Source organism: Macrosteles quadrilineatus, unplaced genomic scaffold (genome assembly GCF_028750875.1).
Source record: "Macrosteles quadrilineatus isolate MER2022 unplaced genomic scaffold, UCM_ALF_1.0 Scaffold_3__2_contigs__length_128488019, whole genome shotgun sequence".
Taxonomy (NCBI): Eukaryota; Metazoa; Arthropoda; class Insecta; order Hemiptera; family Cicadellidae; genus Macrosteles; species Macrosteles quadrilineatus.
In genome coordinates, this window is record NW_026542596.1 from 34120579 (window position 1) to 34135880 (window position 15302).

Sequence of the window (15302 nt, forward strand, 5' to 3'; positions counted from 1 at the left end):
TGACTAGAAATGAAAAATGTTTTGAAATTGAAGTGAACGGAAAAAAAACCAAAAGTTTCAATTGACCGTTTGAAACCAGCGTTTCTTCTTGAAGACTACATTCCCGAAAAAGGCAAAGAAGAAAGAAAAATCACAAGACAATCCAACAATAAAAATCAGTCGATCCCACAGCAGGCAAACCACACAAGGTTCAAAGATCGAGATTTGTTCGTGTGGTAAATAATTCCTCACTTAAAGCGAGGGACTCATTCTAGGGGGGGAGTGTGTAGTGTCTACTCTTCCTTATGGTCTTTACCACCATATTAAAAGACAGTTGTTTTAACTAAATATTTAACATATGTTGGTTTTATTATTATTAATTTTTGATTTGTAAACAGTTCAGTTTTTACTTTGTTTTTAATACAACTTTTAATTATTTAGTTTGTTTGTTTTTAAATTTAAATGAAGTCGTTTGTTCCAAATGTGTGAATGCCATGTAAGCCGTCTGTCGAGATGCATACCAAGGTACTTAACTTCGTTGGATTGTGGAAGCATGACATTATTCAATGTTACTGGGGGACAAGTTCTTGTAGACATAGTAAATGTAACTTGAACGGATTTTGTTTCATTTACTTTAATTTTCCAATTTTATACAACTATTGATTTTTTGAGCGAAGCTCTTATACGTCGACTCTTAATGCATTTCGTAATACTGTACGCAAACTCCTCCTGGAGGGCTGAATCAATCGTTTTCAAATTTTGCATGGTGATAAAGACCATATCGGTGAGTGCCAACATCTATATGGCGTTAAAAAAGTCTCTCAGGAATCCGCCCCACTGGGTCTCAAAGATTCAATGTAATCCTTATGGAAGCAGTATTTTGACACATAAACAAAGACATATGATCAGCTGTTGCGAAAAATTTTGAATGCAGTAATCTTAAATGCTATGATAAGGGAAGGAAACAGGTCTATGACGTAGGAAATGGTGAAGCAATTAGTAAGGCTAGCAGTGAAGAGTGTTGGAACTGTCTTTGGCAATTACATTAATGTATCTGCAATCCTAAAATGCTATGGGAAGAGAGGGAAACAGGTCCACGACGTAGGGGGTGGTGAAGGAAGTAGTAAAGGTGAGCAGTGTTGAGTGTGGGAATGGATTAATGTATCTGCAATACTAAAATGAAAGCACGAATCGATACATATTTTAGATACATGCAATCGTTTACAATCGAAATTTACAACGGAGTTGACAACAACTGATTTTTACTCCATCAAGACTAAAAACGATTTTTACTCCCTAGAAAGTAAAAATGCTACGTTAAACCCGCAACGCATGCATTAAAAACGACTGTTTTTACTGCAGTATGACAAAAAAAATATAATATGAACCCTTGATGACTCCGCTCAATTTTGTGGATGCCTCTGCGAACGCCACCTAGTATCATTTACTTTAATGATTCAACGCCCAGCGCTTATTGGACGACCGTGCGCTTTCAGTTTCAGCACTCATAAACTTTTTATTTAATTTTTTTGCCCTAGTAATTTCAAGCTGGATAATTTTCATGTTTATCTTGCTTGAATCAATATTGAAACAATTCTCGTACAAAATATGTCAGGATGTGTAGTTCATCACGACTTAACTATTGGGAGTTAAAGGTGGTCGTGCTATGGGATAACATACTTTGGATTTGGCGTGTTTATAATCTTTCTCACTTCGCGTCGCGTCGTTGCGTTTCCATTTTCTGTAGTCTCTACCAGCTGTAGTACGTACAAACTGTCAACATTTGACACATTTCGATCTTCTGCTTTTGAGATGTGTTTGTATCACTGAGCTTTGTTTAGTACAGTACAGAACTTAAAAAGGTTATGTATGATAGGAGTAATAATTATTAAGTTTTTACAAGGACCAGCTAACTTCTCTAAAATGTTAAATACATTTAACTCATGATAGACCGAATGTGTTCACCAACAATTGAGTTTAGATTTCATAATAATTAATCAGGTTTACATGCAATCTGAATGGAATTTTATTCAGAAATTAAGGACTTAGTGACTGTGTCAAATCAAAACAAGGCTACATTTTGGCCAAGGACCTATTCCTAAAAGTTTAATATGACGAAACTTCTGTTAGCATTTTACTTTTTTCTCACCGTCAATTGTAAGTATAATTTAGTATCTTAATTGGTGGTTAAGATAATCGGCTTAATATTTTTATGCCCTGCATATGATTCGTGTTTGCTGGGTTGCAAGTGTAACTTTAATTCCTCATACATTTTAATGTATTGAGGTTAATTAATACTAAGTTATGCTAATATTTTTGTTATGGGTACAGTTTACGCAGAGGATACGCGTCCGGTAACCGGACGTGGATTAGGCGTCCGGCAGTTACTGTCATAACCTAACCTAACCAACCAAACTTGCTGATAGTGAAAAAAATCAAATGAAGGTGCAATTCTCTTCATAACATAAAATTATAAATGCCAAAAATTCTAACAAAAGATGTACAGTTAAGAAGAAATTACATTCAAAGCAAAATCTGTGACAAAAAGTTGAAGTTACCGATGGGTTTCGAACCGGGGACCTCTCGCATATCAGTCGAGCACTCTATCCACTACACCACGAACACTGATGGCTGAACATCGTATCATTGTGGTAATGGCGTTCCGGGACCCCCTACCGGACCCCTAATCCACGTCTGGTTACCGGACGCCTAATCCACGTCTGGTTACCGGACGCGTATCCTCTGTGTACAGTTTATTAACTGGGCTATGCTAATATCAGCAAGTTTGGCTGGTTAGGTTAGGTTATGATAGTTTAATTTTATAATAGATAGGTTATAGATACCTATATATAAAAATATCGATTATTGAACAATATTTCGAATTCAATAGTTTCAATCGACATTAGCATAAGTTAGCCCAGTTAAGAAACTGTACCCTTTTGTTATTACCATCTTATGTTGAATAGGCCTACTGCTAAAAACGCACTTCTTTTCAGGCTCCATCCACAAAAATGTCAAATACTTCGAAACCCTACATGCTTCAGAATTAACCCACAATGTATTAAAGCATGGTTTGAAAGAGAGCGCACATCCTTTTAATAGAATTAGAGAAGTCTCCTTTAAAACTCTGGGAAGGTAAGCCTTTTAACCCTCCAAGTGTCTCTAGTTTTGGTCTTAATGTTCGCCCATTTATTGCGCAATCGCAGGGTTTTATTAAAATGTATCTTAGAAACTTAAAAACAATGTAAAGTATACTGTTTTGTTTCATTTTGTTTGTAAAATTAAGGGCTTCAATGTAACATATAAAACATTAAAAAAAAATGTTCAACAATTTTTGTGGGGTTAACATTTCTCAAAAATTATAAAATAAATGAAAAAAATTTATGTTTGCGCTCAATAAATTGTTATAATTTATAGTTCTACAAATATTTAAAAATAGCCACTTTGTTCAGAATTTTTTGAGGATTCCAAAAATATAATAATATAAGGAAGTAGGTTTGCAAATAAATAAGTTATGGGCAAAAAACAGATTTCGGTACATAGCGTTTAGCTAAGAATTCATAGCCTAACCATAGCTAGGAATCTGGCTGATAATTTACATCAATATCGCTACCTACCTACTTCTTCAGGATCATCAACCATCCCTTCAAAATCACTTAAATCTTCTTATAATGCACCATGTATATCACTACCGGTACTTTTGACTTTTAACACTAAAACAATGATAAACGTAATAAAACACATCAGTCATCGGTGCGAGGTTAACCAAGCTATTTACAAATACGCACGTCAGCTGTCTGCTACAATATTTTCGGAACTAAAATGAAAAGCGTATAGAAACAGACATCAGGAGAAAGCACTGAATCTGCTGAAAAAACTATACCTAACTCGATCCAGTTCAATCCGATTCAGTCAGTCCCAGAGCCGTCGCCGTAAACAGTGTTTATGAGTCGCAAAAGCGACACATAACACTACAGCGGATGTGTTATGAGTCGCTTTTACGACACATAACACTCGGAGGGTTAAGCCTATGGTATTATAATTTTTAGGTTTTAGCAAATTTCCCATATAGGGAATAAGCTATTAAGTTACCGTAGTACTCATGGTAAGACCTAGACCCAGGCGGGACCGATTTACGTTTTCATTTTGAGGTCCCCAGAGGCCAAAAACATCTTCCGTTCAAATTCATATATACAGTATATAAATATATATAGGCTACCGGTATATAATTAAATGATATAATATAGGCTATATATTGAACATAACATAACTAATACCTATACAATAGGCCTATATATATATATGTGTGTGTGTCCGTTAGCATGATAACTCGAGCAACAATCATCCGATTTTGATGAAATTTGGTATAAACGTGTAAACCTACATGTACTCGGACGGGTTTGCGAACCAGCATGATCGGACTATGGAAACGGGGGTTTATGGGGGGTTTTATGGGGTAAAAATAGGTTTTTCCCATTTTCGACCCCAAAAACGTACAATTTTTCAATTTTTTTTCAAACCATTTTGTAGAGCCTTAAAAACAAATAATTTAGTATATTGAAGCTTTAATATGCACCTAATAGTTACGGAGAAAATAAAAATAAAAAAATAAAAAATTCCCATGTTATTCTTTTGGAGAATAAGTAAACTGTTGTATTTTGCTTGTTTATGAAGATATTTTGATCAAATTTGGAAAATGTACTCATTGCATATTAAACTATTTCACAAAAAAAAAATTGTTCTTACCCCATGTTCCAGAAAACCTAAGTACTTGTTAAACCAATGCTATTTAAATGGGGAATAAATGTGATATTTTTAAGGAGATAATTAAGAGTTAATCCAATTAGGCAAAATGGAAATTCGCTTAGTCTATACGTTTGCTGCGGCGGGGGTATTTTAAACTGTCGTCGTTTGAAAAAATTTGAATCCATACAAAAATATCCTTTTGCTCAATGTATAAAAGTCTTAATTGATTTATTCAACTCACCCAGGCACTTCAGACTTATTTTAACGCCAAGGAAGAATGTAATTCACTCCAAGTTTGAAGCTGTTGCTGTGGACGGAGAAGGGAACGAGACTCCAGTCGGGGTTGGTGAGTTACCCAAGGTTTTCTTGTAATTAATATCTGATTTGTATTTAATCATAACTAATAAACATTTAAGACCTTAAAAATGGTGTCAATATAATCAAATTTAACACTTACTTTATACTTTTTCAATGAAATGGGGACCATACAAAGTAGGTATTTTAAGCCAAGTATGAATGGAGATGAGTGTAGGATGAGTGGCGCTATCTTGTAGTCTTGTTAGTGATTAAGGCCGACTTATTCCTTAGACACAGCTGTTAATTAATAGCCCATACAGGTAATAGCAACTAAGGGACCTGAAGGACAAACATTCTAGCATAGTAATTATAATCCCTATGGGTGTGTTTGTCTCTTGGTAAAAAAATTAATATCCTCATTTACTTGAACTTATTTCAAATTTCAGTATAAAATATAATTTTTTAATGAATTTGACAAAAAAAGGTAACATAGGCATGGAATCTCGGCCAGACAGGAGACAGAAGTTCATTTTCATAAAACCATAGGACCATGTTATATAATTTTACTAGCTGGCCCGACAAACGTCGTCCTGTCCTATTGTGGTTTTATGTCACATGCTCGTTCATTTTCAAGATGAGCTCGTTTGCATGGCTCAATCACGTCCTGGTTGAAGTTTGTTCGCTACGCTCACTCACCTTTAGGTTGGAGCTCGTTCGCTGCGCTCACTTGCCTTCAGGTTAGCTCGTTCGCTACGCTAACTCGCCTCCAGGTTGAAGTTCGTTCGCTACGCTCACTCACCTTTTGGTTGCAAGTTAGCTGTTCTCATAAATTAAAAAAAATATAGTGCTGCACCCTGTTGGTAAGCCTATTAACTTTTTAATGCTATTGAACATCACAGAATCAGATAGTTTAGTTGAACCAGCTGTTAAGATTCTTTAATTCCATTTAAATATGAGTACTCATAAGGTTAACATGGGAAACTCCAGAGCCACTGGGGCGGAGCCCTTTTGACGGATCTGCACCAAACTTCACACAAACCATCCGTGAATAATGCTTAATAATGCCTGAAAGTTTCATTACAATCTGTCGAGCGGTTTCGGAGTCCATAAAGGACAAACATATAAATATACAAACATACAAACATACATTGGATTTTATATATATAGATTAGTTTCTAATATATTTGGCTTTGGGCCATTTTTGTGGAAGTTTTTAAATTCATGAAAAAATCAAAAGAAAGTTAAAATCCAACAAAATAGATGTTTGAATTTAATTTTAAAATCTTTCATAGCTACCCTACACCACACCACAGACTGACCAACGTATGTTTAACCGGTACTTTCCTGTTAAAGGGAACATTCATTATTATCGATGATTTTTATCGATATATCGATATAAACAAATTGAAACATATCAGCTGACAACTATGATAAATATTGTTCAGCATATGAAATTGTTCTAAAAAAATAACCTAACATAACTAACCAAACTTGCTGTAACATTTAAAAATTCCGTGTTTAACTTGCCTTTTCTATTATTAAACCCAAACGGAATGTTTAAATGGTACAGCAAGTTTGGTCGGTTATGTTAGGTTAGCTTAGAACAGTTTCATTTTTTAATCCATATATTAGACAATTTAGCCTAAACAAGATCAGTTAGTTAATTCTGTCAATTTGTAATGGATCGGATTGGAAAAAAAAACATCGATATATCGAAACAAAATCATCGATAATAATGAATGTTCCCTTTAACAGGAAAGTACCGTTTAACCTATGGCTCACACTACATTTATTTATAGCTAAAAAGTTCATGAATCATGGTTAGCTGTACTAGTTTTAAAACCTTCAAAGCTTAATTTTCTCAGGGTCAAACCGGCAACCTTCCTTTAAGGAGGTGAGGGTTTTTTACTCTCAAAACTCAACTATGTTATTCATGTATTAATAATTGTAACTAATGCACTTTCCTAATTATAAATAAATTTACATTACCTATTTATCTTTCTGACCAACTTTTGCTTTAGTACTTATACAATTTTGGTAATGGCTACATTTTTACATAAATACATCGAGAAGGAATAGGTACAGAACTAACTTAACCAAGAAAAGAGTTTAAGGCAGTTAAAAGCTCACAACAAGTTCATAACAACAATTTTCACAAACAATTTTACACTTCACTCTTACAAGAGGGCTTCTTCGGAAAGATATATATTTTTTTCACAAAAACAAAATGATTCAACTGTAATTAAATCGACAGAACATGAAGACTTCTACGATGGACGAGTGTTTGGTGAGTCATGGTCCGATGCCAGTGTCCATATGAAGGATGGAGTTTTGACTGCTACGATACAACTGGCAGACGAAACATACAATATTGAGGTAAATTGTGTAAGAAGAGTGTTACTATTTACACTAACATCTGTGAAGAGTTGTGCAGGACAAGTTCACTCATAACTAATATCTAGAAAGTCATATATCTATATATAAAGCCAAAAGTACCCATGAACTTTTGAGAAAACTAGGCTACAAGTCCAATCAATAGTTTTATTAATACTTATGAAGTCAAACGGGGTGAAGCCCGTGGGTAACAGCTAGTTTTATTTATGGAAATTTAAATACAGGCCTGTTTCTTAAATGTTTAATTGTTTTATGTTACTAGCTGTACCCGCGGGCTTTGCCCCGTTTAACTTCATAAGTATTCGCATGGCTCAATCACGTCGTGGTTGAAGTTTGTTCGCTACGCTAACTCGCCTCCAGGTTGAAGTTCGTTCACTACGCTCACTCGCCTTTTGGTTGCAAATTAGCTGTTGTCATAAATTAAAAAAAAATAATAGTGCTGCACCCTGTTGTTAATCCTTGTAACTTTAATGCTATTGAACATCATAGAACAGAACCAACTTGTTTAATTGAAACAGCTGTTAAGATTGATTAATTCCTTTTAAATATGAAAAATCATAAGGTTAACATGGGAAACTCCAGAGCAACTGGGGCGGAGCCCGAAAGCCCGATCAGAACAAAAACTACTTAGTTTTCCTATTTAATGCCCAAAGAATTGGTGTACCGAATTTCAGCCTGCTAGGTAAATGGGAAGTGGGAGAATTAGTGATGAGTGAGTGAGTGAGTGAGTGTGTCAGTGAGGGCTTTGCCTTTTATATATTTAGATTCGTGTTCGTACTGTGTTTATCTTCTGACGATGTTAACTACTGATCAACTCTACATATGTACCTGAAGCTGATGATGGTGTTTTAACACCGAAACATGTCCTGAATTGACATATTTGATGAGAATACGTAAGTAATTTAGTCTTACATTATGTCCAACAGCTCAGGGGCTAATGGATTTTAATTGGAAATTTAAGATTTCTACTATAACTCTTGTCAAATTATGAATCATCACCTTGACTGTAATAAACGATAAGTCTTTATAAAAAGCCTCTAAATCATTGCTATACTAATACTGTATTTTAATTAATTCTTTGTCTTTCAGCCGTCATGGCGACATCTACATCATCTGGACAACCAGTCTATGGTGACTTACAAAGCCTCTGATGTGCAGTTCAGTTGGGACCAACCTGACCATCCACATCAACCTTGCGCTTATGTCAAGGAGGAGACAGGTTTGTGGTGTGAAACGTTAGGTTAGGTTATGACTAAGATAGGCAATATAACCCAAATCAACCTACAACCTTGCATGTGGTAATAAGGGCAATCATAATTGTCGGGGTAGCCAAGTGGTTATAGAGCTTGCTTTCTAATATGAAGGTCGCAGAGTTGATTTATAAAATGTGATTTATTCTGGATACAGATGACATATATTTTTCTATAAATTAATGATGATTAATGATGGCCATGGTTTGGAACATTTTCTTACAAAAAAACTTAAAAAATTCCATTGACTTAGATAAACATTAACACAATAGAACCGTCCAGTGTAATAGAGGCAAACATCCCATTAGTAAGACTGTAAAGAGGGACAGTGGTTTACCTTATCTATAATATTAAAACGAAACAGTGTTTTTTTATTTCATGATTCTGAATCAACCACTCGACGGATTTTCATGATTTTTGTGTTGAAAGAAAGATAATTTTGAGAACTAGGGAATGTCGAAGCCATAATTTTAGTTTAGGGTCCCAGTTTTTGAGAAATTAAGTTTTAATTTGTAAAAAGTCTAGTAGCCGACGCTAAGATTCTAAACTAGCTTTTGGCATAAAATAATTTGCTTAACATAACAGCTGTAAACATTCAGCTTTTGTGTCACAAATTCAGCATTTGGATAAAAATGTAAAGACATACTGAGGGTTGACTTATTTATACTATGTGTAATGCTAATCATTGATACGTTCAATTCTTCTGTAAGATGATGACAGATTAATTAAATATAACATAGTAAAATACTAGGATGTTCAAATTATTTTTTAAAGTAATCTTTGTAATCTTCGATTTGTTTTATAGCAATATAATTTGTTTTAACTAACAGCTGGTTAAATATAAAAATGCTTGATAGAACTATGAGGTTATTTTATTTACTCTGATTTTGTCTTTGATTATGGGAAATAAGTAAGATTAGTAGACGACCGAGATAAGTAACACCATTGATGCATACAAGTCGAGGCTCTGTACACGAGTCTTAAAAAAAGGATATGCAAATTATTTTACTCCTTAAATTTTTTAGGATAGGGTAGGAAAATCCATGTTTTACAAGTTTTAATTCATCTTGGTAGGTAGCTCTGTGTTTACAATCAATGTTATTGAATGCTTGAACTTTGTTTGGATTAGGCCCGGAAATATTGATGTCATAAAGAAGGAGATCAAGAATCCTCAGGAATACGATTTTAAATTACCACCACAACCTCAGACGGGTTTTTTCATACATAAAAGGACTCCTTTTATCAATGGTTTTATGCAAAGATATAGAGATGAATGACATAGATTGAGCACAACTTCATCATTGGATACTGCAATTAGACTAACCATCCTTTTATGAAATCTAAAAAGTTGTTTGGCGTGTGGTTGTGAAGTTGTGAAGTTGTGGTTAAGTTTGGAGGCTCTGAATATTTTATAGTTTAAATAAATGAACATGGGGAATTACAGTGTACATTGATTCAATGAGGGTGGTTTAATTATTAAGGATATTTGAACTGATAACGTAATGAATAATAAACATAGACAATTAATTACGTCACTAGCTTTACTAGCGTGTTTACGGTTTAAATTTCTTTAACATGTGACCAGTTCTTTTGTTCAAATGAATATTATTTTATTTTTGACTCAGCTGTTTACAAAACAAACTATATGTTGTTGCTTTTACTTTTCTTTGTTTACACTTATTTATTTAGCAATTGATGCAGTAAAATTGATACAAAGGATATGTGTGGACGATTCGTTTAATGATGTCAGGACACCAACGTTATAATTATGTGTACTGTGAATTTTATTGAATGTTTTCGTTTTATTTTAGGGAGTTTCTATTCAGACCTACTGGAAATTGTGTATAGTATGAGTAATTGTATTGTGGTGATATTGATTATGGAAAGGTATGCGATGGAATTGGAAGGTGATATCGTTGACTAGGCCTATACAGTTCTCAACTGATAATTACTCTTTCTACTGTAGGCTGCAATAAAATTTGTCTTTATACGTGTAAGCTAGCTGTTCTGAATTATACACAGTTTTAACTGACTACTCCCGTACGTAGGACGGGTTAACACCTCGTTTTTAAGCTAAAATTAGTTGCTTCTATCTACAATCAATAACCAATGTTTCTAGTGTTTCTACACTTGTTGAGTCCTGAGCAGGTGATGAAGCCAGTGTTGAGCATATCACATTTCAGCAACTGTTGGTCGCTGTTGGTCAAGGGGTTTTGATGAACCTAAACAAAAGTGGAAACAGACATTTTACTCATAAATCACAAAACACCATAAAAATAATGGTATTGTGAATGGTATGAGACTTGAATTTTATCATGTTGTCACAGGAGCCGGCTAGAGAACACTCATGGTGGACTGAAAGTTTTTTACTTGACTGATTAATTTATCATTTACAAGATATTTTTAGGTGGATTTTAAATTTCAGCTATCACAATAATCCCTTTCAAAACTAGATAAAATACAAAAATTAGTTACATTACATTTTTATTTTTAATAAAACCTTATCCCTAAACTAGTTGTGACACATCCTGTTAAATTTGTAGGAGAAGGAGTAGATGATGAGGACGTAGAAGTTTCCAGTGTGAGAGGGGAGGGAGAGGAAGCTGGTAAGGCTCGTTGGCGAAGACAAGCCGACCAATACGAGTACACTCCCACCAAGACACGATGTCCACTGCTGTTAGTGGCTGACTATCGTTTCTACCAGGAGATGGGCGGCAGCAACACGAAAACCACCATCAACTATCTGGTAATAGTAGTTAACAATTGAACTTTGGTGAATCAATCATTATAGCTCAAAACTTTGTATTACTTGTATTAGAGGTTCTGGAATGAAAATTTGGCGCCTGAAGCCCCAAATATTTTTTGTAACAGATGTAATACATAAGAAGCATAACTTAACCTCGTTTACAATTGTGTACATGCAAACAATTCATGACTAACTGTTGAAAGACCACACCTAATTTCTGTCGCAACATGGTTAGAGCTAATACAATAGGAAATGTTAACGGGCATCATTAACCCTTCAATGTGATTTGACAAGTGTAGCTCAATACACATGTCCCATACCTTAATAGTAGTACTCGTCCCAGCTATCCGATGGTGATTAGCTGGCTAGGGTGTTGCACTGAAGAGTGTATTACTGAGGTCTTTCTACCTGTAGCAGCAAACCTAGGTACTTGTTAAACTAATGTTATTTAAATCCATTGACAAGTTGTCTATTGTCTATTGTCTGAATACAGAACATTTTTAAAGAGATATTTTGATGAAAAATCCAACAAGGCAAATGAAAATTGCTTTGTCTGCTGCGGCGGGGGTATTTACCTATCACCTCAGTGTTGTCGTTGAAAAATCCAAACGTGTCTTATGAGTGCTGTAAGATGTGTTCATATGTGTAAGAAACATTGTACAAAATTTAAAACATGTATTTTTTTCAGATCAGTCTGATCGACAGAGTTCACAAGATCTACAACGATACGACGTGGCAAGACAGATCTGACCAGGATGGGTTTAAAGGGATGGGATTTGTCATCAAGAAGATCGTAGTTCACTCGGAGCCAACAAGGGTGAGAGGAGGCGAGGCACATTACAATATGGTCAGGGAGAAGTGGGACGTTCGCAACCTACTGGAGGTCAGTTGGAAAAAAATAGTTCCGGACGTAACATAGAGTAAAGACCATAAGTTTTAAGGACTGTGAGGATAGCATGCTTTTCTGACAATGTCACTCATGAATTTTAATGCAGCCGAAAGTGGCCAAGTTTATAATACCTAGATGTTTTGGTAAAACAGATTGTGAGCGAAATAAAATAAAACTTGATATAAATATCAATGGTGGTTTTAATGAACTCTGACTGTTTTCTCATTTTAATACAATGAACAAGAACAGCTGAATAATAAAATTAGAATAATGGTCAGCTGTTAAATCAAGACAAAGAGAAATAACAAACTTCAACGGTCTACACTTCGTGGCCACGATTGGACGTGAAGACATCTCTCTAACCCATCTCAAATCTTGCTTGGTTGGGAATGCTGTAAAATATTGTATGTTCAAGTGTATTTTAAAGCGTTGTGTTTGTTGCGCCACTGGACTCTTTCTTTATCAGACAAGCCTGCCATTCTCAAAACAAATTTAATATTACAGTTTTAATGCGAGAAAGATTATTGTTCTATGTACTTTTATCGTTAACTTTGTTGGTAAAGACATTCCATTTGTAGACCAGAAATAATTGGTATTTTAAATTCCGATATTGTTGAATGAGGTTCTTGGTTTTTATTATTAAAATTAATACCGATGAAACATTCAAGAATTAATAAACTGATGTCAGCTTTATTCACTTCCTTAAATTTATGCACAATTAATTGCAACTTTTTTTCAGCCTGTAGTCGGCTTAAATGCAAATTATGATTTGGTGTTCCTCCAACTTTGTGTACACTTGTTATTTTGTTGCATAATTTTTGAATTTGTTTCATTTTTGTACATTAATGTTGGATTAAGTTATTGTATTATTAACTTTTTCAATGTAGAAGGCAAGGATGTTTCTTCCAACCTTTCATTAAAAATATTTTTGGTGTTTCTTAAAAATGTTTTATCTGTGTATAATATAGAAGCCTATTAATAAAACCGGTGCAATGTTTTTTAAAACAAATATGGTACATCTATTTTGTGTTTTAAATACAAATTTAGCAACATGCATTACATTTTAAAACTCTAATCCTGCACCTTATTTGGAGTTAAATTTCCTAAAGTGAAAAGTATTAACTAGGAAGTGCTCTGTTAACGTAATTTAAATTTTTTTTTTATGATTTCATTTAATTTTTAATCATCTGTAATTTAAGAAATAGGTTCAGTTATGCTATAAAAATAAAATCTTTATTCTAAAAGTTAATTATTATTTCAATCAGAATGAGGTTTTATTGATTAAAAACTGTTTCAGCACAATAAGAGCCAAAATTTAAAATGGCGGCTAATCATAAACAAAAATGTTTTTAATCAAACAAGAACAAAACAATTAGTTTAAATTCTACCTCTTAAAATGCAAACCCCTTTTAAATGCACTCCGTTAAACCATAACCAGGATCAACCAAAGAAATTACAGTAAAAGTTTCAAATCAATCGGAAAACTTACTAGGCAACAGGAACCATCCACGTTGACATGGGTGATTTGCCAACAGAATGTAATAGAGCCGACGACAACATGAATCTCATAATTAAGATCAAGTTCAGAAAACCACTGTTGATAATTTCAAGAAATAGCTTTTGTTTATAAAGTAGTAGGATTTAAGAGGATAGTAATTGAAATAACGTAAACATGACTTTGAAGATTGAACTGAAACATCCATCCTTTTGATCCCAACTATTGATTAACCAAAATTAGAATAATTGTGTAAAATTGTATTGTCCCTTTATTTTGGTTAGGTAATTGTTGTTTTACTGTAGCACCGTTTAGCAAAATTAATTTATAGTCAAACAAATATAAAACCTGTTGAAGCTTTGCAATCCCAAAGATTATGATTTGACTGTTTACTTTAACTAGAATGTGTATCATCTGATTTAACCAACAAACCATCGAAATATAAATTAATAAAAAAAGTGAAATACATTTTTTAAATCCTCACTGTTTCAATTTCCGTCACCAAGATTTAGTACAGCAAAATTAGTCACATAACCTAAGAAGTGTCAAGTTGTGTGTTTTTAGGTTTTTTCCCGCAACCGAGAACTGCGGAAATTCTGTCTGGCGCATCTGTTCACACATCAGACGTTTGTGGCCAAGCAAGGATTAGCGACAGTGCTAGGCCTAGCGTACATAGCTAGTCCTCGGGCATACTCTACAGGGGGCATCTGCACTAACGGTTATATATGTTATTGTCACAGGGGTTAGGCTGCATGGCTGCACATCATCCAATCATGCGGTTACATGGTTACGTGGTGGAGGGTGTGTCTAACCATGTTACTAAACATTGGTATATGTACGGGTTTTGTGTGTTGATTTTGTAGGTTAAGTTTGAAATGGTATTCGTGGTAGTTGTATTGTTTCTTTTCACTTGTGATGAAAGTAGTGTCTTTGTTGTCTTTTATCTATACTAATAAACAAATTATGATTGAAGTGTATCATCTATTAAATATTATCAAAATGTTTACTTAAAGGTTATGCAGCACCTCCTATATTATTATCCTAGAGCTAGACCAGCAGTAGATTGCGGGACTTGGATCCCCGAGGTTCCATGTCCAACTCTCGCCAATCATCAATGTATTTGTCTATGTCATAAAGCCGTGAGCTCCTCTAGACCTAGCCTGAAGTAATGTAAAAAACAATCCCAGGCTTGAGCTTAGTTAAATAAAAATATACTATTATCATTATCTATTATCACTATTTATTGTAACAAGTAAAACTGTAAACAGAAAGCAGAAAGTAACATACCTTAAAAACCTTGCGCTCTTTGGTGTCTGGACTTTACGGTTTGGCTGATTGAAAACTTTTCAAATGCAAATCAACTCTTGACTTGATGCTCAGAAGTGTTTAATTTTATTCTTGTTTTTTTGTTTATTTTTGTAATTCAATTGTTGTTATTATGTACTAGAGGACCCATGCTGCTCCTCGGTGTTAAAATAAATATCATATCCGAGAAATAATCAAATT

The 15302-nt window shown here is 34.3% G+C and overlaps 1 protein-coding gene across 2 annotated transcripts in view; it reads left to right on the forward strand.

The window, feature by feature from the left end:
* The first annotated feature begins 1829 nt into the window (after positions 1 to 1829).
* The window catches only part of LOC128988521 (ADAM 17-like protease), a 40856-nt gene continuing 27383 nt past the window's right edge, over positions 1830 to 15302 (forward strand). The window contains exons 1-8 of one of the 2 annotated variants that reach the window (XM_054409894.1): positions 1830 to 2136; positions 2976 to 3114; positions 4971 to 5071; positions 7277 to 7398; positions 8506 to 8635; positions 11210 to 11412; positions 12101 to 12295; positions 14361 to 14514. In XM_054409894.1, coding sequence (XP_054265869.1) covers positions 2091 to 2136; positions 2976 to 3114; positions 4971 to 5071; positions 7277 to 7398; positions 8506 to 8635; positions 11210 to 11412; positions 12101 to 12295; positions 14361 to 14514 — 1090 coding nt within the window. In that variant the 5' untranslated portion in view covers positions 1830 to 2090. The remainder of the gene's footprint in view (positions 2137 to 2975; positions 3115 to 4970; positions 5072 to 7276; positions 7399 to 8505; positions 8636 to 11209; positions 11413 to 12100; positions 12296 to 14360; positions 14515 to 15302) is intronic. The other variant, XM_054409895.1, reaches the window with a different exon arrangement.